General features: G+C 42.2%; 1 protein-coding gene across 1 annotated transcript in view; it reads right to left on the reverse strand.

Moving 5' to 3' along the window:
* Positions 1 to 13,669: 13,669 nt before the first annotated feature.
* WNT6 (Wnt family member 6) overlaps positions 13,670 to 23,308 on the reverse strand; it is a 69,246-nt gene continuing 59,607 nt past the window's right edge. The window contains exons 3-4 of the mRNA XM_014056000.2: positions 16,271 to 16,572; positions 13,670 to 14,646 (exon numbers count right to left, since the gene is read on the reverse strand). Coding sequence (XP_013911475.2) covers positions 14,185 to 14,646; positions 16,271 to 16,572 — 764 coding nt within the window. The 3' untranslated portion in view covers positions 13,670 to 14,184. The remainder of the gene's footprint in view (positions 14,647 to 16,270; positions 16,573 to 23,308) is intronic.

Consider the following 23,308-nt stretch of genomic DNA (forward strand, 5'->3'; position numbering starts at 1 on the left):
GGCCGGCGAAGCGGGCTTGCCTGGTGGCAGCGGCCGCCCATCCAAGGAGATGTTGTTGAGGAAGAAGAGGGCGGCCTGCCTCTGCCGGGCAAGCCCGCTTCGCCGGCCCCGGGAGAGCCTCAGCCGCCACCACTGCTGCGTCCTCCTCCGCCGCCAGTGTCGGCGGCCCTGCTCGGGCCCCCCGCGGGCTTCCTGCTGCCCCCCGTGGCTGTGCTGGACCCTTCCCGCAGGCTGCTGCTGCTGGGCAGCCCGCTTTGCCCCGTGCCCGCTGCCGCTGTCAGCTGGAGGAGGAGGGCTACCTTTGGAGGCAAAGAACGCCCTTCTGTCGCCGCGCTGTTGTCCCCGCAGTGATGACGCGCGGTGATGACGTCGCGACTTTAGCGACGCGATTTAATCTCCGCTATTTTGCGTAGCGCGGTTTTGTCGTGCCACGCTAAATTAGTTCCTCTAAAAGCAAACTATTAATTTCTAGTTTGAGATTAGTTAAAGTAACCATCATTGAACATTCCAAAACTTGCGTTTTTTACCCTTCAAGTAGTCCACCAGGAAACCAAGGTTATGAATAATATCACTTTTATCATAAGATTACAAAACAGAATCTTGGAAGTTTGAATGTGTCTCTTCTTTCCCTGCCTTGAAGTTCAATAGAACCAGGGAAGTTGAGTCTGAGATGCTTTTTCAAATTACATTCCTGCTTCGGACTCGAGAGCTGTTATCCACGGTTATCGCTCTTCTTCCTTTTCCTCAAGTTTATTTTTACAGCTCATTACATCTTGCCTTTGCCTCCTCAGAGTAATACATCCAATCAACTCTAACGGAACTTCACATAATATTTTAGGCTGAACATAAACCAGAATATTTTCTTTACGTATTATGTAAAGGACCTCACCAATGTGCCCAAATCCTTATAGTGTGCAGCATTAAAAAATAATGATTTCATAGTTATTGTAGGCTCCAACATCTGGATTTAGCTTACTTCAATAGGCCACTCTGGAAAGATGGTTTATTGAGTGGCAGGACAACACGGGTTTGAATTCCTGGGCAGGTGAACACATGGAGTGGAGAGTGAGAGGTGTTTATACCCTCCCTTGGGCTTTGAACTTGAGCTACCTGTTCCTATGCAAGAATATGTATTCTATTGGCTGCTGTCAGTCTCCCATGGGGCTATGCAGGGGTCATAGCTGAGGTCCTCTGAGATCAGTTTGGTTGAACCTTGCTGGGTGATGCAATGTCCTTAGGAAATTTTGAAATGCAGTGAGCCCTGTTGCTAGATGTGTAGAGGGCTAATCCTATTATGTCCTGAGGGGGGGGTCATGTCTTAATCCCATCACCCTGGAGCTAAAGGTCTAATTGTCTTGTAGATAGGTTGGCCCAGTCCTGCTCAATGGGCACCAAATATCTGCTGGGGGCATGGAGCTGCTCTTTGTTTTTAAAAACAGGTTTCTCCCTTTCTCATTCAGGGAGATAGAATATTCTGCTTTTTTAATATTTCCTAGAACTGTGATGGCGAACCCATGGCACATGTGCCCAAAGCGGCATCACCTGTTCCTCTTCCGGGTTTCGTGTACGCATGTGCACACAATGACCAGCTGGCCTTTGTGCATGCGGAAGTGCCGGAAACTGGAAAAGCTGTTCTCCCATTTTCTGGCATGAGCATGCGCGCCCACCAGTCTATCAGCCCGTGCGCATGCACAGCAGTAACCAGATGTCAAGCCGGCCTCCCTCAGCAACCAAGAAAGAAACCACTTAACTCCATTTTGCAGAATTAAGAGTACTTTTACTGGTTATGAAAAGATAGCAGCTAAGCAAAGCAAGATCTGAGGCAAAAGTGTGCGAAATCATACATATCAATAGGTGTCCAACCCCCTCCCCCTGGTAGCCCTCATCACACTGTCCAATCTGCAAATCCCTCAGGTGTCATGTGAGTTCATCTTTAAGGTGCATCATCAGGTTGGTATGCAGGATGGTTGGGCTTGACCAACACCAAGCACCGGTCTCCAACATGCGCAGTAGACGGTGAGAACAAAACTCCCTTTTTACAATCTCTCCTGCCCTAATCTTCCCCTCCCAAATACCAAGCCCCGCCCCTCCCCATTTCAATGGCAGCCGAAAGCAAATAGCGAAGCAGAGGCTGACACCGGAAGACTTGCTAGCTGGTGCACATGTGCACGCCGGAAACCAGAAGTTCATTTTCCAGCATGCGCATGCCCCCTGGGGAGCTCCTCTTCCTGGTCATGGCCCAGATGAGTGTGTGTGCATGCGCGTGCAAAGTGCATGGACGCAAAGTGGTTCGCCACCACTGTCCTAGCATATTTCATTCTTCTAGGAGAGGGATGGGTACTAACTTTCTACCTGTGGTAATACCTAAGTATTATGCATGTCCTCAATTGCATAACCTCTTTGCTAGATAACAGCTTCCACATTACCTGGCCAGGCCCCCAGCCTTCCTATCTAATGAATGACCACAAGAGCTGCTTTAAGAAGAGCAGATGTTTGTGGGGAACCTAAACACACACATCAATATTTGGTCAAATGTGAAGGGAAGTGCTTTGATCTATTTCCAGGCCTTAATTACATAATTGGTTCCAAGTGAAAATATCCCCTTCCTGCTGCTGTTTACTAAATCCAGGCACCCAACTTTAGTTACTTGAGCAGGTCTGCATTTCACCTTCATTTCAATTTCTTATTCTGAAATAGCTGTCCTACCAATCATAATGTACAGCAGTGACTTTGAATCACCTTAAAAATGAGGAGGAAGGAGACCCCACCACCATCCTCACATAAACAGTAAGTAAGCTTGCCTCTAGGAAGGTAGGGTGGCTCAGTGGCTAAGACGCTGAGCTTGTGTATCAGAAAGGTCAGCAGTTCGGCGGTTCGAATCCCTAGTGCCGCGTAATGGAGTGAGCTCCTGTTACTTGTCCCACCTTCTGCCAGCCTAGCAGTTCAAAAGCACGTTAAAAATGCAAGCAGAAAAATAGGAGCCACCTTTGGTGGGAAGGTAACAGCGTTCCGTGCAACTTCGGGGTTTAGTCATGCCGGCCACATGACCACGGATATGTCTTCGGACAGCGCTGGCTCTTCAGCTTTGAAATGGAGCACCACCCCCCAGAGTCGGGGAAAACTAGCACATATGTGCAAGGAGAACCTTTACCTTTAAGCTTGCCTCTAGGAAGGTAACCTGATTAAGTGAAGTTGCATATTAGCTGTATTTTGATATTCTCTGAAATGGGAACATATAATTCTGGTGCTCTGTAAGTACAACAGTGGTGGGATTCAGCCAGTTCACAGCTATCTGGGAGAACTGGTTGTTAACTTTCTAAGCAGTCTGGAGAACCGGTTGTTGGAAGAAATCTCATTTTGTTTTTTTCCCCACTTTACAAGGCTAATCCTATAAGGAAGGCAGGAAGGAAAGATTCTGGTGTTGTTTCTAGCCTAATCTTTATTGCCCTGCTGACAGAAACTGCCTCTCTGGTTAACCCTTATTACATTGTAACAACTAAGGCGAAGCGCCCATCGACATGAGTGATGTTGAGTTGGCCACGCCCACACGGTCACATGACCACTGAGCCACGCCGACCCAGCTGGTCATTAGAGAAAGAACCGGTTGATAAATTATTTGAATCCCATCACTGAAGTACAAATACAACAGACTGAACTATGATTTATTCCTAGAGCATGCTAAGGGTTTTAAATGGTTTATTGAATAAACCACAAGCGGCAAATTTGCATAATATATAGAAATCATGGTTTAGAAACTGCAAACCCTGTGCTTACATTACTCTAAGCAATAGAACATACACTATTTTAAGCCCAATGTATCCATTCAGGTTCTACGATTCTGACTTGAAGGCAGGAGTATTTTATTTACTGTTCATTTTTGTGCTGATATTGGTTGGGGTTATATATCCCATTATGGTATTTTTTTTGGCCACGTGTTTTAAGAACAGCTGTTTGGGATTTATTCACTAACCTGAGGTTAAGCAAATCATGGCTCAGCCTCATTTGCAAAGCTAGTAATTTTTAGATTACAACAAGGAAACATAAAATAAAATTGAGGACAATAGAAGATTGTCAATGCTGGTGGATTTTTCTATACCTTAAAATACTAGCTATTTATTAAATTGATACTCCCATGGCATTATTAGAAATTAGAACTTTTGATTTAACTGAGCTTTTCACAATCATACAGTGAAAATTTAGATGCTGATTCTTTTCACAATTCTTTCATGTGGGATAGAGGTGAGGGGAGAATTAAACACAAGAAAAGGGGGCTCTGTAAACCTTTTTCCATCAATAACCTTTATTTTAACTCTATCAATAGCTTGATATGAGTACAATTTTTAGCAGAAACACAGTCAAAATTAAGTATGTATACCTCCCAGTGCCCTGCTTCCTGTTTTTATTTTTTAAAACTTAGGACAAAAAATGTAGATAATTATTGCCAATTTGTTGGGATTTGAAAACACATTCTTCAAATATGTCAGTCATGTAAATATATGCCAACCAAAATACTTTGTTGATCCAAATTCTGTTCAGTTTCTCTGCAAAAAGGAAAGGAAACTGGACCACTAAGATTTATAGAGTCAAAGTTTAAAAAGAAAAGACCACTTTGCTCCAAATTGGCCAAGTCTTCATCAGACCCATCTTAATAAAATTACCCAGACACAGGTCCATTTTTAAACAGCTGCAAACATTGGCCTCAAATTCAGTTATACATCACATTAAAGCATAAAATATTACACGTTCACGGAGAACAGCTTGCAAACCATGATTTATGCATCATGAGCCATGGTTTAGTAGCTTCAATATCATGATTGAAGAGTCCGGCTTAAAACAGAAGTGATATGGTAACTCATCAGAAGAATTTTTATTTTTGCATTTTTATTATTTGAATTCTTGTAATATGATACTGTGTTGTGCATTTTTATTTGTAGCAACCTGTGGGTTAAAAATCAGTAAGTGTTCTGAAAGTAGAACCAAAGAACAGGGTATAATCATTCCAAACCTTCTCTTACATTATTTTCATATATGTTTTGATTTTTGTCTTGCCTTCTAGCAGTTTCCTAGTGAGTGCAGGATTTTAATTTAATTTAATTTAATTTAATTTAATTTATTAGATTTATAGGCCGCCCAATCCCGGAGGACTCCGGGCGGCTTACACAGAACAAGAAAAGAGAAACAAACAAAATAAATAAAAATAAAGATTAAAATTCTCCAACATGCATACATTCAAATTGGGGCTGGACCCTACATAATAAGGTCAACAGCCCCAGGCCTGCCGGAACAGCCAGGTTTTAACATCTTTTCTGAAGGCCATAAGGGTGGGGAAGGTCCGGACCTCTGGGGGTAGCTGATTCCACAGGGTTGGAGCGGCCAAAGAGAAGGCCCTCATCCTCCGAGACCCTGCCAGCCGACACTGTCCCCTTCCTTGGTGTCGTGGTTGGTGAAGCACCCGAACCCCATCTGGGCACATTTCTGAGAGGGGGACTCCTCCCTCTTGGCCCAGCCAGGTTTCAGTTATACATGCCAGGTCTGCCCCCTCATCTAATATCAAGTCCCGGACGTGGGGAGCTTATTCACAACAGACCTGGCATTTAGCAATTTTGAGACAAACGTTCTGTTCTAGGACCTACCCAACAGAACAGAAGCAAGGCAATTGCACTGTCCTTCCATATTGGGAAATACATGCTATATCAAATATTACTTTTTTTTATTTATTCCTTGTACTGCCTTCCCAGAGAAATAATGTACTAAGAGCTGTATAACAGGTGGCTAAAGCTGAAACGTGGTGGTGGGCAAGAGCTAAAAGTGAGTGAGTAACATTTGGTTGTTTGCTTCCCTGTTTTTTCTTTGCTATATATATATAATATATGACCAAAAGATAGCCAACATCTTAAGAAACCCGAAAGACAAGATCCAGCTAGAAAACCATGACATACCATGCAAAATCTGCCCAGCCACATAAATTGGACAAACTAATGGGAGAATAAATGCACGCATTGCAGAACACAAGAACTCAGAAAGAAAAGAAGAAAAAACTTCCTCCCTTTTCCAGCACCTTAAAGCAACAGGACATGAAATTGATTTTGAAGGAACCAAATTACTCACCAAAACTGAACACTTCAACAAGAGAATAATTATGGAAGCTCTGGAAATAGAGAAACATCCCCACAACATGAATAAACATGACGATACCTCCCACCTACCAGACATCTGGAAACTAGCCTTAGTCAATAAATGAGTCCCAGCGACAAAAACCAACACAGGACCCAGAACAACACAGGACACCATCACCAATCACCCTCACCAAACATCAATTCCATCAACCAATCAAGATGTGACAACACAGCTAACCGATCTGTTTAAAGCAACAAAGCCAACATTCCACAAACACCCACCGATATTTATAGAAAAAGAGCAGCTCCGATCACGTTTTGCTCACACAAGCACGAAGCCAAAGGCACCAGCCTGAAGCCATCTTCAGGCTGGTGTTTTTGGCTTCGTTCTTGTGCGAGTAAAGCATGGTCGGAGCTGCCGTCTCTCTATAAATCTTGGGGTGGGGGTGGAGTGCTGGCTTTGTTGCTGTAAGTGGGTTGGCTGGTTGTGTAGCTGCATCCTGATTGGTAGATGGAGTTGATGTTTGTAGATTGGTCAGCTGTTTCGTGGCTGAGGTACTGGTTGTGGGTCCGCTGTTCTTTTGTGTTGTAACGGCCTGGGTGGTGGGTGGGGCTCGTTTGTTGACTAGGGCTGGTTTCCAGATGTCTGGTAGGCGGGAGGTATCGTCACATTTATTCATGTTGTGGGGGTGTTTCTCTATTTTGATAGCTTCCATAATTATTCTCTTGTTGAAGTGTTCAGTTTTGGAGATTAATTTGGTTCCTTCAAAATCAATTTCATGTCCTGTTGCTTTAAGCTGCTAGATAAGTGATATATGTGAATCAAATGGATTATATATATGAATCAAACAGATTCTCAGTTCTGCCATTGTAATGTATATAAGATTTAGCTCACATGTATTTAATGTCTTTCTATATTCTTCATATATTATATAGTCTTTATATATTCACACATATTCATTGCTTCTGTGTCCTTGATTGGTTGTTCCAGGCACAAAAAGGATCCTCTATTTTTGGACCTTTATTCTTGGAATCTAAGAGAGGTTTATGAACAGATGGATCCAAGAGCGTATCAAAATCTTAAAAATGAATGACAGCACAATACAAGCTGGATGAGGATGAAGTCAGGGAAGCTTTAACATGACCTGCATTGATCCCCTTTGAGGAATTCTGGGGGCAAAAAAGGCCAGTGGAGCCCCTTCTGATGCTCCTACCAGGCTGAAAGAAACCTCTCATTATCTCCTTGTGTTGTGGTAAGGCTGACACATGGCTCCACTTTGGGAGAATCAGATGTTCTTATCCTACTATAACTTCACTAAGTTATCCCATCCATGCAGCCTGACTTAGTATGGAAGAAGCAATGAACCAACAGAGGACACGGAGGGCACAGCCCTTGTGTCTCTGCTTACCTACTCATAAATATTCATGTTCATGTGTGACAGTGCCCCAAATATACACAATCTCCCCTCCCTTTAGCAGCCATATATGTTATGTTATTGGAGGAGGGGGGGGGTGATTATATTGTCAATGTTCTCTTTCCTCTATGCTAGGGGCTCCTGAATATATGGATGGCCTGTGGATGTTTTGAGCTCTCTCACCAACCCAACCCACATGTAGCCCTCATACTACCAGAGATTTCCCTCAAAAGGTCCATTATATTTCCCTCAAAAGGTCACATTGCTATTGTATCTCTGTACATTATAAAGGTTTCTCCCCATAAAGTCACTGAGTCAAAGTTGGCATATTTCTTAGGCATCATAGATATAAGGTCATGCCAACCATAAATATTCAGAGTCACACTAGGGACATTAAAGAACATTGTCATGGGGGGGGGGGGACAAGAGACTTGGAAGTAGAGGCCCAAATCCTTTGAGATGTATGTTTCAGCAGGGGCTGAAAAAGACATCACTTCTGAGTCCTATTGATCCACACTAAAAGGCACATTTTATCTTACCTTCTCCTGTCAGGGTTCGTATACAGTTAGAAATCCATTATAATAGAGATGCTCACTTCCCAAGGCAGGCACACATTGCATTAAATTAATCCCTTGGTGCCCTCTTGTGGGAGAAAAAATATTTTCCAAATATTCATTAAAAATAACCAGGGGAAATCATCTCCATTTGTGAGAAACAGAAAGAAAAGCAGAGGAGAAAGAAACAAAGAGATGGCGAATAAAGTTTTGTTCTTATTGAGAAAAATAGTAAGTGAGAAAAGGTGGAAAGAATCAAAGAGAAGTGATCCCAAATGGATGCCCCCCCAGGGGGGGGAGCTACAGTATTAGAAGGCTCAAATGCCAAAATGCTTTTGGCATATAATTTCTCAGTACTTTGATGTCTGCTGTTTCTCAGTTGCTAAAGTACTTGAGAATCTCCCATAATCACACATGTACATTACTCTAAGCTTAGCCTAAGAGGATACAGTGATTGATTGTTTATGTACTATATTGTTGGTGTCTACTCTCAGCAATCACTCAGACCATTTTCAGTATGATGAGTCCCCAGCCTGGCTACTCAGTTTTCCAGTGATAATCTATCCCCTTTGTAATCAAGTTCATCCACTATGCCACTGGTTGTCCTTTTCTGCTCTTCCTTTCCACCTCTCCCAAATTATGGATTTCTCAATAGAGTCAGATGTTGGTATAATGTGTCCAAAATATGATAATTTGAGCATGGAGAATTGTGGATTCTCCCAAGCTCAAATTATCTGGGTATATTTTTTTCTCTAATTCATTAGTTTGTTATCCCTGGTATTCTTAGGCATCTTCTTCAATACAAAAGTTGGGAAACATTATACTTTTTCAACTTTCACTTTCATAATCTCGCAGGGAAAACCATTGCTAGCATGATTTTAATCTTTTTAGATATAGGCACATCGTATCTGAGTGTCTTTTTGAAAGCCTTCATTGCCACCTTAATAAATGCTTATCTGCATCAACTACATTACCGTGAGTTCTTTACTATTGATAGGATAATCTATCCTAAAAGGCAGAAGCTATTTCAATATCTTAATTGTTTATTTTTCATTATTTATTTTAAGGCTGATTGCTGTACCTGCCTACTTCGTAATCAGTTTAGGTATTTTTTTTAAACTGGTAATCCTCAATTGGGACTAACCACAATTGGGACTAACAATTCAATCACTAGATGGTGCAGTCATATAGTGAAACATCATGTGACTGCACCCACAACATCATCAGTTCCAGCTGTAGTTATTATTTATTGATTGATCAAATGTATATGTCCATCTTACAAAAAACAACTCTGGGTGGCGTTGAATAAAACAACAGTCGAATAAAACAGCAAATGCAAAAACAAATATAAAGAATATAAAACTCACATTAAAAGATAATTATTATAAAAATGAATATTGAGCAAATCGCCACAAGTCATTAAGCACAATCTCACATGACTGCGACATTCAACTTCCTGCTGGCTTCCCCACTGATTTTGCTTGTTGGAAGTTGGCTATGAGAGTTGCAAATGGAGAACAGGTGCCTGCAGGATGCTGTGAGCATTGTAAATACATGACAGTTGCCACATGCCCAAATTACAATCATGTGACTGTGGGGAATGCTCTGATGGCCATAACTTTGAGTTTGGTCATAAATCTCTTTTTTCAGTGCCTTTGTATCTTTGAATGGTCACCGAATAAAAGCTCAGTAAGTACTGCCTTTTTAAAAAAAAATCCTTCTTGAGTATGGATTCCTTTACTGGATAATCCTAAAAAGCAGACACTATCTGCCACTTCTGTATGGTATCTTGATTGCCAATTCAAAGGCTGTTACTATACCAGTTATTGTTATTACTTTAGTTTTCTTAATGTTTAAGCTTAGTTCTATTATTTTGAGGTACTCCTTGATTTTCAGTTACCAGAATATAGTCAGGATGGTAATGTAATGTAACTTATTGAAGTTTTTTCCTCAATTTGTAGACCATGATCCCCTTCCAATCCAGCGTCCTGGATTTAATTCAGCAGATTAAACTGACTAAGTAAGGAGAGTTTATACAACATTGACTCACTCTTTGCCCAACTGTAAGTCATTCTGTTTCACCAAGTTTTGCCTGGACTGTTGTTTCCTATCCTATGGATGAGTTTTGCATGAGGACAATCAAATGTTCTAGAAACATTCCAAAGCTTGACATGGTTGACATAGTCAATATAATCAAAGGCCTTTCTATAATCAGTGAAGCACATATCTCTTGGTAATCTTTGTCTTCCTCGTTACCTAGTGTGCATGAACAATAATGTCTTTTGTTCCCTGGCATTTTCAAAAACCAGTTTGAATATCTGACATCTCTTTCCTTGTAGAACTCTAATTGGTGTTGTACAACCTTCAGCATTACATCAGCTAATACCGGTATGTCAAATTAGGGATACGGTATGATAGCTTACACATTCTACTAAGCCACTTTTTTGATATGGAAAGCAGACTCACCTTTTCCAATCTGTTGTCCACTGTGTAACTCTTTAGGTTTTCTAACATAGTTTGGTTAAAGCCTTTACCAATTGCTTACTATATTCCTATAGATATTCCACCAATTGCTGTAGGCTTCCAACTTGGAAATGATATGACCAGAGTGCTAATTTAATTTCATCTTTTAACCCTTATGGTTCTTTTAAATCAGGGGTGTCCAAATCAGGGGAATTTTGGAAGTTGAAGTCCACAAGTCTTAAAGTTCCCAAGTTTGGACATCCCAGATTAAAACAGAAAATACATTCGAAGGTATCTTGTATTCGGACATCTCTGTTTTACAGACTGATCCTTCTATCTTTGTTTGATCATCTTTGAGTCCTCTGAGTTTCAGATCCAGGAAACTACAAACCAATCAGCCTAACATCAATATCTGGAAAGATCCCAGAAAAGCAACTCCTAGAAGCAAGCAGAAGCCAACATGAGTTTGTCAAAAAAGATCATGCCAAACAAATCTGATTTCATCCTTTGACAAAGTGACTAAATTAGTGGACCAGCAAAATGCAGTGGACATAATGTACTTGGATTTCAGTAAAGCATTTGAAAATTTGACAAGTAGATCACAACCTACTTCTTGGTAAGCTAAAAATTTGGGATAGAGAGCATCACCACCAAATGGATTTTGTAATTGGCTGACAAACTGCACTCAACATATAGTCCTTAAATGGAACTACATCTACATGGAGGGTGGTAAGCAGTGGGATACTCCAAGGTTCCATTTTAGACCCAGTACTCTTCAACATCTTCATAAATTATTTAGATGACAGAATAGAAGAGGAACTCATCAAATTTGCAGATGACACTAAATGGGCAGGAATAGTCAACATCCCAAAAGATAGGCTCAAGATCCAGATGGATCTCAGCAGACTTGAATATTGAAGAATCCATTTCATGTTTTAGCCTCCAGCTCCCTAATCATTGCTTTCTTCTGCACTCTTTCTAGAGTTTTTATATCTTTTATATAATAAGGTGACCAAAACGGGATGCAATATTCTCAGTATAGTCTTACTAAGGCTTTATAAAATAGTACTAATATGTCCCATGATCTTGATTAAGGAATTGGGTTTGTCAAGTCTAACGAAAAGGACTAAGGGTGACGTGAGAGCAGTGTTCTAATATTTGAGGCACTGCCACAAAGAAGAGGAGGTCAAGCTATTTTCTAAAGCACCAGAAGGCAAGATGACAAGGAGAAATTTCCTAACAGTGAGAACAATTAACCAGTGGAATGGCTTGTCTTCAGAAATTGTGGGTGGTCCATCATTGCATCATTGGAGACTTTTAGGAAGAGATTGGACAGTCACTTGTCTGGAATGGTATAGGATCTCCTGCTTGAGCAGAGGTTGGAGTAGAAGACCCCCCAAGGTCTCTTCCAACTCTGTTCTCCTAAATACACTAGTTAGTTATTACCCATCGGCATTCTTTAGCATGCCAGTTTGAATTTGGTAATAATTTGGAAGTGTTTCCTTATTTTTCTCCATTCCCATCAGTGTCTTTACAGAAGTCATTGCTTGCTTCTTCTAAAAACTTTCTAAAAGTTTTTGCTAAGTTCCTTCTTGAGATCATTTGTCTTTCTGGGCTGTGGCCTCTCTTCTTGGCATTTTCCACCATTTGTTCTGACCTCCGGTTTCTTTGGTTCTTTTCTTTTTCCTGGTCTTTGGCAGTCACTTTCACCACCCTTAACCACTCTAATCACACAGTTCCCCTCATTTCCTATAAAAAAGCCTTTAAAGTGATTTCTAATGTTCTTTATGAAAATGGTGGGTCAGGTATATGCTCAGTACAATATTGGTGAAACTGGTTTGTTCTTCCACTTTAGCTTGACTTGGAACTTGCAGCGGATAGTCATGTCTTAGCTATTGTAACTGGATGCTTCCATCTCTTTATCCCAAAAATATAGTCAATTTTATTTCTATGTGCTGCATTTTGGTGATGTCCATATATATAGATACAGGTTTGGCTGCTTGAAGAGCATTATGAAGAGTGTTATGAAGCAATGAATAAATCATAAGATTGGTAATAATGCAAAAATTCCAACTTTGGCACTCTGGAATAAAGTACTCTAGCACTTAACACCTACTTCCCCAAATTCAGTTCTTTACAAGGATCAGTGGTTTTTCTCTTCCTTCACAATTTTCACGTGATTGGGAGGAACAACGATTCTTATTATTTCCCTAATCTTTATCCCAGTAATCATGGCTAGCTCTGTTTGTTTCCACTGCCAAATGAAAAAAAAGTTTCTAGGAGAAAGAGAAATAGCTACAAGGATTCATCTTTCCTTCCAGTGACCAATGCTTTCAGCTAGAAGCTCTCAAGAAGCTTAAGCAGCACAATATTGTTCCATGGAAGCCAATTACATTTTGTTGAGCTACACAGGGCTGCATAGACAACTCTGGATTTTACCTCATGTTGTAAAACTTGTAAAACTATAGAAGAAGGGTATTGTAACTCCTATAGGGTAGACTAAACTGACAAACCAATGCTATATTACTAAAAAAAAACTTTTATTAGAAATGTAGTGACCAAATCTTGCAAATGTGTATATGCTTCCCTTATGTTGTCTCTGTATTAATTAAACAGGGGTGTTTTCTCAAATCAGCGTTTTAGAATGGGCTTAAGCTGCACTTATCTGATCATTGATTGGTAAAAGATTTTCCGCTGTCCAACAGGGCCATCCTCTACCAACATTAATTCAGGCCAGATTCTATCCATGCATCATTAATTATAAATGTAATTCAATTCAGCTCTAGCATTTCTAATTCTCCCAGAACTATTATTACTAATAAACTATTTTCCCATTTATTAACACAAGTAAGGATAATTTCTCTATTATTTTTTTAGTCCTGATGGTTTCCCATCTCTGCTATAGGATGTATTCTCAAGATAAATCCATGAGCATAATTTCGGAAAGGAAAAAAAATACACTTTTATGCCCTTTAGACATTCTACTTGGATGAACAATAGAACAAAATGAGTAATTAAGTTATTTACTAGTCAATATTAATTGCACTTGTAATCACTTCTTGAATCACTCTTGAAAAAATGAGTTAAATAACTTTATTATTGTAAAAAGAAATGGCAGCCCAAAGGGGAGTAAGGGAGTTTGGGGGATTGAATAGTCAAGAAATCTCTGCTGTCCTCTTAAACACAGTAAAGATCCATTAATAAGTGAAGCACAGCACCTCTCTAGAGAATCAGTTCACCATCCATAGTGAGAGGCCTAGATAGGACCAAGCAGCTGGAAATGATCGTGGGAGTATCAGGTAAGACAGGATTCTTCATTTTCAGGAGCACATGTCGAGTGTAGCAAGGAATGGTAGGACCTTCTGAAGCCATAGTCTGGTGCTAGATGCCCAGGACCTGCTACAAAGAAGTTGTAGTCAAATGCTAGGAACAATATTGGCCACCAACAAGAACCTCCTCTGAGAATCCAAAGTGGACTCAGCCTCACTAGCACATTATTCTGATTCCAACTAGATTACCTTGATGCCCCCATACCCTAAACAGTTTGGCGATGTTTGCTCTCTGTGCCAGGCAGTGGGTATCCCTCCTGTCCTCCTGCTTTGGGTCACCCTTATTCAATGTTCTTCCCGGACCCACTCAAATACATAAGCTGAGCTCTTTGCGCACTGTGCATTTCCGGCACTGAACTACACAGCACCAATGAAAGCGGCAAAGGCAGTTCTCTTCCAGGAGCAGCGTCTCCTCACGATGGCCCCGTCCACAGCAGAGCAGGTCACATCCACTCATGTCCATGGCAGTGCTATTGCACACCCGCCCACGTGTGCCCAACGAGCCCGTCTTGCGGTTAGCAATGCAGAAGTCTGGCGAGTCGGCAGAATAGATGAGGTCCTGCTGGTCAGGGGGTTTCATGTTCCGACCCACAGGGATGAGTGTTTTGCCATCGTTGCCCCCCATCACTTTAAAAGCCCCATTAAAACGTTCAAGCAGGCGGTCACCCACTTCCCGGAAAGGAGGCATCTTCTTCCAACAGGTGCGTAAGGCACAGGAACCTGAAAGGCCATGACACTTGCACTCCGTCCGCATGTGGTTTTTCACTGCCTGGAAAAGGGTTGGGGGAGCCACAATAAGTAGGGAATAAAATGGCAATTGCAAGATTAGTAAGATCAGAGTGAAGTCACCTAGCTGATTATTTTAGATAAGAAGTGAGAACAGGCAGGGAGACGGAAAGTTTCTTCTAAAGTTAGATGGGTGCATTCTTTTCCTAAAAGAGATATTATATCTCTACCAATTGCCACCACAACACCTTGTAAAATATGTGGCAGCTAATGCTTTCAATGTGGACATCCCACAGACAAACATGATGGAGAACCTATGGCACGGGTGCCAGAGGTGGCATGCAGAGCCCTCTCTGTGGGCATGTGCACCATCATCAGCTGCTCTTCTGGTTTCTGGCACACACATGCATGCCGGCCAGTTGGTCTTTGCATGCACAAGAGCCCTGGAAACCAAAGACCAACTGGCCAGAGCATGCATGCACACTGGCCAGCTGGTCTTCAGGTTTCTAGCACTCCGGTACACACTGGTTTGAGCACTCGGTGCTGTAAAGGTTCACCATCACTGGCCTAGCAGGTCAATACCCAAAGCATTTTAATTGCCCTTTTGAATTTATTTTATTTGAATGTTCAGTTTTAAGTATGTTAGATCAGTGGTTATTTCGTATAAGCATGACTGTATCACTATCTAAGCTATGTTTTATAGCGGCTGTTTCTTAATATCTTACAAGAAATACAATTGTTTTCCTAACTTCTGAGCTGACAAGCTTCATATACTTAAGCGAAGTATTGGAAATATTACATCAGTGATGCCAGTCAGTTAAACTGTGAAAATCAGATTATTGCCCTCAGATTGTTTCAAGAATATAATATGCCTGAAAACAATAAATTAGCACTTCTTGTCTTACATTTAAAAGAAAAAAGAAAAATGAGAGTTAAGATATGTTGTAGCATCATGCTTCTGAAATCTAGATAAATAAAAAATTGTATTTTGGATGAATCATTCATCATCTGATACAGACTAATTTTAGATGGAATACATTATCCAAACATCTTTTAAATATGGGAGCAGATATTTTAACAGTCCAATATTCCCATCATCACATCAGAGTCTGTTGTGATAAAGTTTTGCCAAAATCCATCTAGAGATCTTGTTCAGGATGGGATTTGATACAAGTTCTTAAATCACACTTTACAACCTTAGCTATTGTGTTCCAGAAGCATCCTTTAATGCTTTATATTTGTTCCTGTACTTTCTTCTCCCTCTGCATGCACTTACTCAACTGCAATATTATCCGTTTTTGAAACACAAGTGATAATTCTGTAGTAAGTAATAGTTTTCTTGTTCCATCAGGGAATACATCTTCATTGGTGATCTAAGGATGCGCTGCTCATTTATAAGATGGAATTTAAAAATGAGATACACCCACATATGCATAAAATTACTTCTCAAATTATGTGGAGTGTAAAGGAACATTAGGTTAAGAGGTCTAGAACATATAAAATTGTCTACATATAAGACAAGATGAAAGAGAAAAGAAAAGGGCTGCTGAGAAGGACATGACCAGACAAATAAGTACATCTTGGTTTATGCACAGAGGAGGAGCCAGAGCAGTCCATCAGCAGAGGTTCCCACATAAAACAGGATGAAGAAGCAATACGACCCTTACCAGTCTCCCTGCTTCATTGTTGTGCAGGTCAATAAGAGTCCGAATGTCACTTTTGCCACGCTTGCGCTTAGCATCCATGAACTGCCGGGATTTCTCATAGCCAAAGTCAACATCATCCCCACAGCCACCCCATTCCCAAGCAGAGCTCTCTGATCCCATGATGGCAGGTGGCAGAGGAGGTGCCCTGCTCCGAGTTGCCTCGCAGCCACACTGCAGCAGGTCGCCCATGCTGCAGGCCTGGGTGACCGCATGGCTAACACCAGCTGCTGTGATGGCATACACAAAGGCCGTCTCCCGGATATCTGTTTTATAAATTGAGAGAGGGAAAGAGAGATAGGAAACACATTAGGCAAAGTCATCTTTCAAAATAACCTTGATGGCCAAGCCAAGCAAGAGACATTGGCAGGTCATGTCATCACAGGCCACATCATTCAGCAACTGAAGGCTTCTGATACAGTATTACCTGTAGTTGCTTTATCTTGGCTGTTACTTATAGAAAACCCACTTACCGTATTTTTCGGAGTATAAAGACGCACCAAGGTTTTGAAGAGGCATTTTTTTAAAAAAAAAAAGTAGGTAGGTAAATAGAGGAAGACAGAAAGAGAGGAAGAGAGGGAGGGAGAGAGGGAGGGAGGGAGAGAGAGAGAGAGAAATACAGTAGGTAAGTAGGGAGAGAGAGAGTAAGTAGGTAGGTAGATGTTTCCAGGTGTATTTATCCATGTGCTGGAGAAGGAAATAGCAATAGCAATAGCAATAGCAGTAGACTTATATACCGCTTCATAGGCCTTTCAGGCCTCTCTAAGTGGTTTACAAAGAGTCAGCATATTGCCCCCAACAATCTGGGTCCTCATTTTACCCACCTCGGAAGGATGGAAGGCTGAGTCAACCCTGAGCCGGTGAGATTTGAACCGCTGACCTGCTGATCTAGCAGTAGCCTGCAGTGCTGCATTTAACCACTGCGCCACAATCACTGACAATCTGCAGCACCTAAGACTTTATTTCTGCTGGCACAGCACTTGATCAATCTAATTCTCATCAACCACTCTAACTAGCTTTCTGAAAGGAAAAAAAAGGTTTTGCACTCTGCCAACCTCCCAAAAACAGCCCTTTATTGCAAAAACGGACCCATTTTTTTTTAAAAAGGCATGAATAGCCTTTAGGGGGCTTGCAGAGTGCTCCAGGGGGAGCAAAAACGAGCAAAAAATGGCCTGTTTTTCGCAAAAATGGGCCCGTTTTTTGTCAAAAAAATTGCATGCATAACCTTTAGGAAGCTTATAGAGTGCTGCTAGGAGGCAAAAAAACAGGCCATTTTTTTCTCATTTCTGCCCTCCCCAGCCCCCAGGCGCTCTCTAAAAGCCTCCATAAGGCACAGCCATTTTAGTGAAGGGGGCGGGACTTCGGGAGGCAAAAAATGCTATATTCAGTGTATAAAACTCACCCAGATTTTCTGCCTCTTTTTTGAGGCAAAAAGGTACGTCTTATACTCCGAAAAATACAGTATTTGTGTGAGCCACAGTGACTTAGTGGTTAGAGTGCAGTACTGCAGGTTACTCCTGCTGAGTACCAGTTGCCTGCAATTTGGCAATTCAAATCTCACCAGACTCAAGGTTGACTCAGCCTTCCATCCTTCTGAGGAGGGTAAAATGAGGACCCAGATTGTTGGGGGCAATATGTTGACTCTGTAAACCACTTAGAGAGGGCTGTAAAGCACTGTAAAGCAGTATATAAATCTAAGTGCTACTGCTATTTAAGGACAGTTTTGGCAAACACAACAAGGCATAGCTCTAATTCAATAATATATGTTGGCATATACTCATCCTCAGCCATGATTAGACTTAGATATTATCGTTCTCTGCCCTGTTTGGAATGGTGTGGACATGTTATCAGACCAGTAGGAAGTGTCTGTATCCTGGGGAGATTGGGAAATAAATATCACTGGCTCTTCTTTAACCAAATGCCCTTATGGCAGGGCTCTCCAAACTTGGCAGCTTAAAGACTTGTGGACTTCAACTCCCAAAATTCCCCAGTCAGCATGGGAAAATCCATAAGTTTTAAAACTGCCAAGTTTGGGGACCCCTACCTTAGAGTGAGATAAGGCTCATAAAACAATTCCCAGCCATTGATTTAAAATATTATTCAATGTTGTTTGTGTGGACAGAAACCAATGCTATCATAAAACTTGCCAAGTTGACATTACAAAGTCCTATCTCCATGGCATATGTTACTTTGGCTGCTGGTTGGTGTCACCTCGGGCTCTCAGCGAGCCCCTTTCACCAGCCAATGAGAAAACCAATCAGCAAGCCTACATTGCTTGGTGAATCTGCCAATTTAGACTAACATTTTGCCAGCCACTGATGGTAACAAGCAATGCAGAAGCAAGACAGGAGTTAGTGATGCAACCAGTCAATCTTACAACAGACTGTCTTCTGGGTCCACAAAAGAAAGGATGGATGGTACTCAGGGCAGGTTCTGACAGGCTCTGGAGAAATTTTGAGTAGTTCAGAGAACTGGCAAATGCCACTTTTGTCTGGCCCCCAAGTGGGGAGGAAATGGAGATTTTGCAGTATCCTTCCCCGGCCATGCCCACCAAGCCACACCTACCAAGCCGCACCACACCCACCAAGCCACGCCCACAGAACCGGAGTAAAAAAATATGAATTTCACCACTGATGTTACTTTAGCTCAATTGTGGGGAAATGGCCAAAGTGACAAGGAAAAAATGTGTTAGAAATGAGGTCACACCAACATTGTATAGCCAAGGAGGAAAACTGAGGTTGTCAGGGCATGGTTTTAGTCATTCTGGATATGCCGTCTGCCAACCAAAAAGATCTACCATTCAACACTAACTTCCAATCATCAGGAACCTGGTGTGCACAGTAACCTCACCTTCCCTTATTTGTTAATAAGCCCTCCCCCCTGAAATCAGTAAAACGGACCTCTTTTCCAAACATATCGGATTGGACTCTCCAAAGATCGTTATGGAAAAAGGCGGAGATAACGAGACCGGTGAATGAATCCCCCCGGCTCTTGGTGGAGAAGATCCTAATTTTAAACCAACTGGAAATCCCGCTCGGTGCTATTCAGAAGGCATCAAAGTGAAAGGCAGAGAAAGACGCCCTCTTCCCACCCACAAGGAGCCCACGCTGCGGTCTGAAAAAAAGCGTAGAGCAGCCTTTAACACACATTGCCGGTCAACAAATTGCTTTCGTTAGCAACACAGCAACGAGGGGTGGGATGGATTCCAAGATGCAGCAGCCCCCTACCCATCTCAACAAGCTGGATTTTTATTTATGATGCGGGGCGCCAGTCGCCCCTCCGCCGCAGGACATGAGTTCCAGGCATCCCTCGCCGTGCTGGGACCTGCCACGGCCACGGGAGGCGGGGGTGGGGGGCGGATTTCTCCTTTACTCTGCTCTATTCCAGCATGAGACGCCGCACCGCCGAAGGCTCCGTCTCCTCTCTTCTCCCCTCCCCTCAACTTCTGTGTCACAATAAGGGGCTGCTCGCAGGGTTTTTTTCTCCCTGTGCAGCGGCATCGCTTTCCTATGCGGCTCTTCTTTGTCCACATCTCTGCCCGCGTCCCTTCCGCCCCGCCAGAAGGGGCGCTCTTTTCTCCCCGGGTCTCTCCCACTGGCTTGCTTGTCCCTGGGTTCAAGCCTGGAAGCGCCCGTGCCCAGCGCCGTGGCTTTCTTGCTCTCATTCCTGCCTTATTCTGGGCTCGGCCCCTGCTCTGTTATCTGGGAACTGACTGACGAACGAAAAGTGAGCCTTTGCCATTCTTCCTGCACCTGTTGCAGGGCAATATAGAAGGATAAGCTACTGATATACTGAGCCACTGTTCTGATTGGTGTTAACTTTATCCCATTAGGGAACACACCAGGGGTGAAATCCAGCAGGTTCTGACAGGTTCTGGAGAACCGGTAACGGAAATTCTGAGTAGTTCGGAGAACCAGCAAATACCACCTCTGACTGACTCCAGAGTGGGGTGAGGATGGAGATTTCGCAGTATCCTTCACTTGCCACGCCCACCAAGCCCCGCCCATAGAACCTGTAGTAAAAAAAATGAATTTCACCACTGGAACACACACCTTTCAGTTCAACTGTTGCATTTGAGTAGATGTTACCTATCACTCTGTCTTCCTCCCAGTTAGCATCTTTGGTTTTACCCATGTAAAAATGCCTCTGCTTGAGGAGCAATCGCTGGCAGAAGGACAAAGGAAAGGGAGGCTTTCTTTGCCCTTAGAGTGAGGGGAAGGGGGGGTTATTCACTGTGAGGGTGCCAGAGAGGCTCCCTGGCCATATTTATGGCCCAGCTCTGCTCTCTCAGTTACTGGGAAGTCTGAGGAAGCTCTACGGACATGTAGGAGCAGAGTCTTTGAGAAGGGGGAGGGGCAGTAAATCTCTCCCAGACGTGGATACATTCTTGGGCTTTATTAAAAGCTGCTGTGCTGTCTGGGAGCATCCATAATTGCTTCATTACAAGGACAGGGAGACATGTCACAGCAGTAAACCTTCGGCCTGTAGCAATAATCTGCTGCCTCCCTCCCCAAAGCCCCGGAGATGCCTGTACCTCTCACGCTCTCAACAGCAAAGAACAAAGCACAATCCTTAGGAGCCTGTGTGTGTATCTGTTGCCTCCACTCAGAGAAAAGATGGTTATAAGCAAGGCATGGCCAAGCCAGGATTCTTGGTGTTCCTCATCAGTAGCTTATCCTTGTAGTCTTGGTCTTCACTTAACAGCAAAGGTTTATCCTGTGCTAAATCCTCCCCTCCTCACTATCAAGGGACCCCACAACTTGATCAGATACTCAAATCTATCATCCAAGCTGCATTATTTCATTTGTTTCTACCCTTCATAGATTTCAAGGTGCTGTACATGTATCTCTGCTTACACACACACACACACACACATACTTTGCAGGAAGCAAAAGACAATGTAGAAGCCAATTCTATTTTTTAAACAATACAATGGTAGCTGAATTTCAAAAGTCTTTATCGAATAATTATATAAACATTAAGTGATTAATATAATTCACTTTGTATCATTATATTAATATACTGTATTGGTACATGGAAATGCATGCTTGCTTTATTTTTGAATGCCTCATACACACACGTTGCTCTTCTTAAAAGATCCATTCCTTCCTTTATGTGAGCAAAAGGACACAATAATTGCAGGGTTTTTTAAATTTAAAAAAGTCCCGGGGGGATGTAATTAATTAAATGTTGACAATCAATTAATCACATTGGGCAAAGCTTAGAGAATTGTTTTCAGATTATGGAAACAAAACATCTAATACTCTAATTGAATATACTAAAACAGGTGAAAGTGGTCATATATTATGTTCTGGGTATACCCTATATGGATACATCTAAGATCTAAAATTATTATCCTATATTGCTTATCAGTAATGTCTAGGTCTCTGACCCTTAGCTGTGTTTGGTTGCTTCTATTTTTACAGGTCTCAAATGCCCTACCAGCTTTTTCTGACTATCTAATTGATCTGTACCTGAATAAGGAGGACAGATTATTGCTTCCCCTCAGTTAATAATAGGAAAGAGTCTGTTAAAAAGAAAGGCGATAAAGGTTCCACCCAGACTAGTGACCATATATAAGGTTAGTGGCTTCTGTCACCTGGAAAAGGATCACTGGCAGGGGAAGAAAAATTAAAACTTCTGCCCTTCCTATCAGTGTAGTGTTGTGTGTGTGTGTGTGTGTGTGTGTGTGTGTGTGTGTATCTCTCTCTCTCTCTCTCTCTCTCTCTCTCTCTCTCTGTGTGTGTGTGTGTGTGTGTGTGTGTGTGTTGGAAGGGGCACAAGTATCAAAATGTAACCTATAATCTTAACATACCAAACAGCCTTCAGACTGCCCAAGCCTACATTTGACTTCTCAACTAGGAGTAATTTTCTAGGTTAATTTAAATGCTTTCTGGGTTCACGTTTCAACTAGACCTACATTTTTAGCCTCAGTTTAAGCCTTCTCTTTGAAGCCTATAGACACAGTCCCCCTCAGTATTTTAATTGAATAATTTAAATAATATGAGAAAAATTGCTTGTTATTCTGGATGCAGGTCAATATGGAGGCCTAAGCACAATGGTGAAATTCAATTTTTTTTAGTACCGGTTCTGTGGGTGTGGCTTGGTGGGCGTGGCAGGGAAAGATACTGCAAAATCCCCTTTCCCACCCCACTCCTGGGGGAAGGATATTGCAAAATCCCCATTCCAACCCTGGGGCCAGCCAGAGGTGATATTTGCCGGTTCTCCAAACCACTCAAAATTTCCACTACCGGTTCTCCAGAACCTGTGAGAACCTGCTGAATTTCACCCCTGCCTAAGCATTTTGTAGTTCCGCTGATCCTGAAATCCAATACTTAAGATAAAATGGGTTTATAGATACGTCAGCTAAAATTTCTATATTGCCTCGTTGATTAGTGGTACTTGGAGGGGGGACCAGCAGGGAATTTCAGTGCTGTAGAGTAAATTGGGGGAATGGGGGGTGGGTGGAAGAAGGCAATAGCCTAAAAGTAGATGTTCTGCTATAAACCAAAAGAGAGATTTTTCACCTGTCTTAATTAAATGAGCACTTGTAAGAAGTTCATTGGTTTCATTTCAGACAAATATTTTTATCATCTGGGGGTATGGTTTAATGTGAGATGATATTATGATCTTAACATTCAAATTGTTTTTTTTTCTCTATGTGCCAAAACCAGGCACAATTTCACACAGGCATGAAGTAGCTTTATGCCTAATTAAGGCTCTAAAAGATCAGAAGTGTTGAGCAAAGGATGGGGCACCATTGGGCATAGCTGAAATTGTATTTATACTTTTGCATCTTGGAGCGAAGGGAAAGGACGCGACAAGCGGGTATGCAAAACAGCAACCTTTATTGAGAACAGAGTGACTACGATTCAACGTGGCGTGGTTCGCGCCAAACATTTATACCTCCGGGTTTGAACGAGGGGCCAATGGGGCGTCGAGTAGCTCGACCAATCAGGGCGAGGATTGAACCGGCTCCGCCCGGGAACCAATCAGAAGGGA

This window comes from Thamnophis sirtalis, unplaced genomic scaffold, assembly GCF_051295495.1.
Source record: "Thamnophis sirtalis isolate CommonGarterSnake01/CBP01778 unplaced genomic scaffold, rThaSir2_p1.2 scaffold_1, whole genome shotgun sequence".
NCBI classification, from domain to species: Eukaryota; Metazoa; Chordata; class Lepidosauria; order Squamata; family Natricidae; genus Thamnophis; species Thamnophis sirtalis.